The 1,901-nt window shown below is 45.3% G+C and overlaps 1 protein-coding gene across 1 annotated transcript; it reads right to left on the bottom strand. All coding sequences in view use genetic code 11, as the record gives it.

The window, feature by feature from the left end:
• Positions 1-1,025: 1,025 nt before the first annotated feature.
• EGR_06929 (hypothetical protein) lies at positions 1,026-1,767 on the bottom strand (the record flags this gene model as incomplete). The annotated part of the gene is made up of 3 exons (XM_024496178.1): positions 1,026-1,051; positions 1,094-1,376; positions 1,678-1,767. 3 exons carry the CDS (start codon positions 1,765-1,767, stop codon positions 1,026-1,028), a joined length of 399 nt encoding a protein of 132 aa, XP_024349381.1.
• Between the last annotated feature and the right edge of the window lie 134 nt (positions 1,768-1,901).

The following is a 1,901-nucleotide window of genomic DNA, read 5'->3' on the forward strand; positions in this document are numbered from 1 at the left end:
GGGATCAATTTGTTCCAGTTTGAGAGGAAAATACGACGGTGTAGTTTGAAAAAAATTGGCACGCTCGGTAGCCCAGGAGTTAGCAGTCTTCATGGGCAAGACACCGTAGAAGCACTGTATGGCGACATCGAGACTGACGAGGCGCCCTACCTTCAAGCCACCGATTCGCGTGCCTATGCGATCCCAGGCATACAAAACACGGCGTTGACACTGACCCCTGTCTGAGCACAGCACCTGCAATCTAACGGTTATAGCGGTAACCGTTGCTTGTTGTTTAACTGATAGCAGTTGTGCTGCATGTAGAAAAAATGTGGAAGACAGGGATGAATAAATTAACTGCTACAGTTACCATCATCAGCTATCATCAGGCGCAGGCTAAATTGAACAAGTATTCTTTCTGTGATAAACACCTGTCTCGATGCTTAGTCCTTCAGATTTCTGCTTTAAGAATCACTGTTAAGATTAAAGTGCTGTAACTAGTTAATTACACTTATTCCCGTTTGGCATAAAATTGAATATACTACTTAACTGAGTGCTGCCTTCCACCGTCGTCTCAGCCTCCGCTCTTCGTCTTCGCCCCACCGACTGGACCCATCCAGCTGCCAAAAACGAAGTGAGTGAATGAGCGGGAGGTTATTAAAGGTAATGACAACACCAAATGTTAGGCATGTGTCTTTCAAAGTTAGGTGGTGAACCTTGTCGTCAGACTAAATCGCTCTGCCCTCGACCCGCCAATATCCGTGCCTATGCGGCCCCAAGCACGCAAAACTCAGTGTTGACGCAGCTTCTTGTCTGAGTGCACCATCACCTGCAGTCTAATGGTTATAACAACAAGTATCAGCATGCACATGCGGGATTGGACGGGTATTCCTTTCTGCTACAATCATCTGTCTCGATGCTCGGGTCCTTCAGATTCCCACTTTGAAAATAATTGAGAAGGTTGAAGACCTATCGTCAGTTAATTGCACGCATTTGTTTGATATAGCTGAATAAACTAAATAACCAAATGCACGAATACAACAAACCTAAGAAATAAAGCCGACGCCAACTTCTGGGAGGGAAAGGGGAAATAAGAAAGTCTGACCTATAATACGAGTGCGAGATGAGTACGAGGTCAACCATGTCAAGGACGACGGAGAGCGGAAGACCGTAGACGGTGCAAGTGAAGGTGGCGCAGTCCTCGGGGTGGGATCCACTACGGCATCGCTCCTCACACGTAACCGCTGCAATCCATCGCTACCGCTTTTCACCACCGTCTCGAACTCCACTCTCCGCTTTCGCCCTGCCGACTGTACATGCTGAGCTGCCAAAACGAAGTAAGCGAGTAAGAGCGGAAGATTGTCAAGACTGGTGACACTACCGAATGGCAGGCATGTCTTTCAGAGTTAGATCAAGAAAGAAATCATAAAAGACTCGGTTTACCTAGATTAATAATCCCACCCGGGTCTGAGAAAAGAATAAAATGGGGGAAACAGAATCGATTTTCCTCACCATGCTTATAATGTGGAGAACAAAAAGGAGCTTAATACCATCGAGATCCTTATCAATTTCATCCTTTTCGACAATGTCAAGCTAGTCTGTGGGAAATAAAAAAAAGCGTAGTTAGGTTGTTTTACTTTAACACATACTACTTAAAATATTGTTCAAGGACCAATTTCACCTTAAAAATCTGCCAACATGTCTTGGAGGTTCAAATGTAGCACACAGGGTGAAGAGTGGGTCAGCTATGTTGACAGCTAAAAGGCAAGTCGTTTCCTTAACCAACATAACCAAATTATGTTGTTGCAAGATCTCGCATCGAGTTAGTCTCAATGGTGGGCGGACATGGACGAACTACAGAGAGCAAGCAGGGGAAACCAACAAGCATACGCAAACAAAACGGCAGCTACATATTAAGGCCT

The sequence above is a fragment of the Echinococcus granulosus genome (genome assembly GCF_000524195.1).
Source record: "Echinococcus granulosus chromosome Unknown EG_S00066, whole genome shotgun sequence".
Lineage (NCBI taxonomy): Eukaryota > Metazoa > Platyhelminthes > Cestoda > Cyclophyllidea > Taeniidae > Echinococcus > Echinococcus granulosus.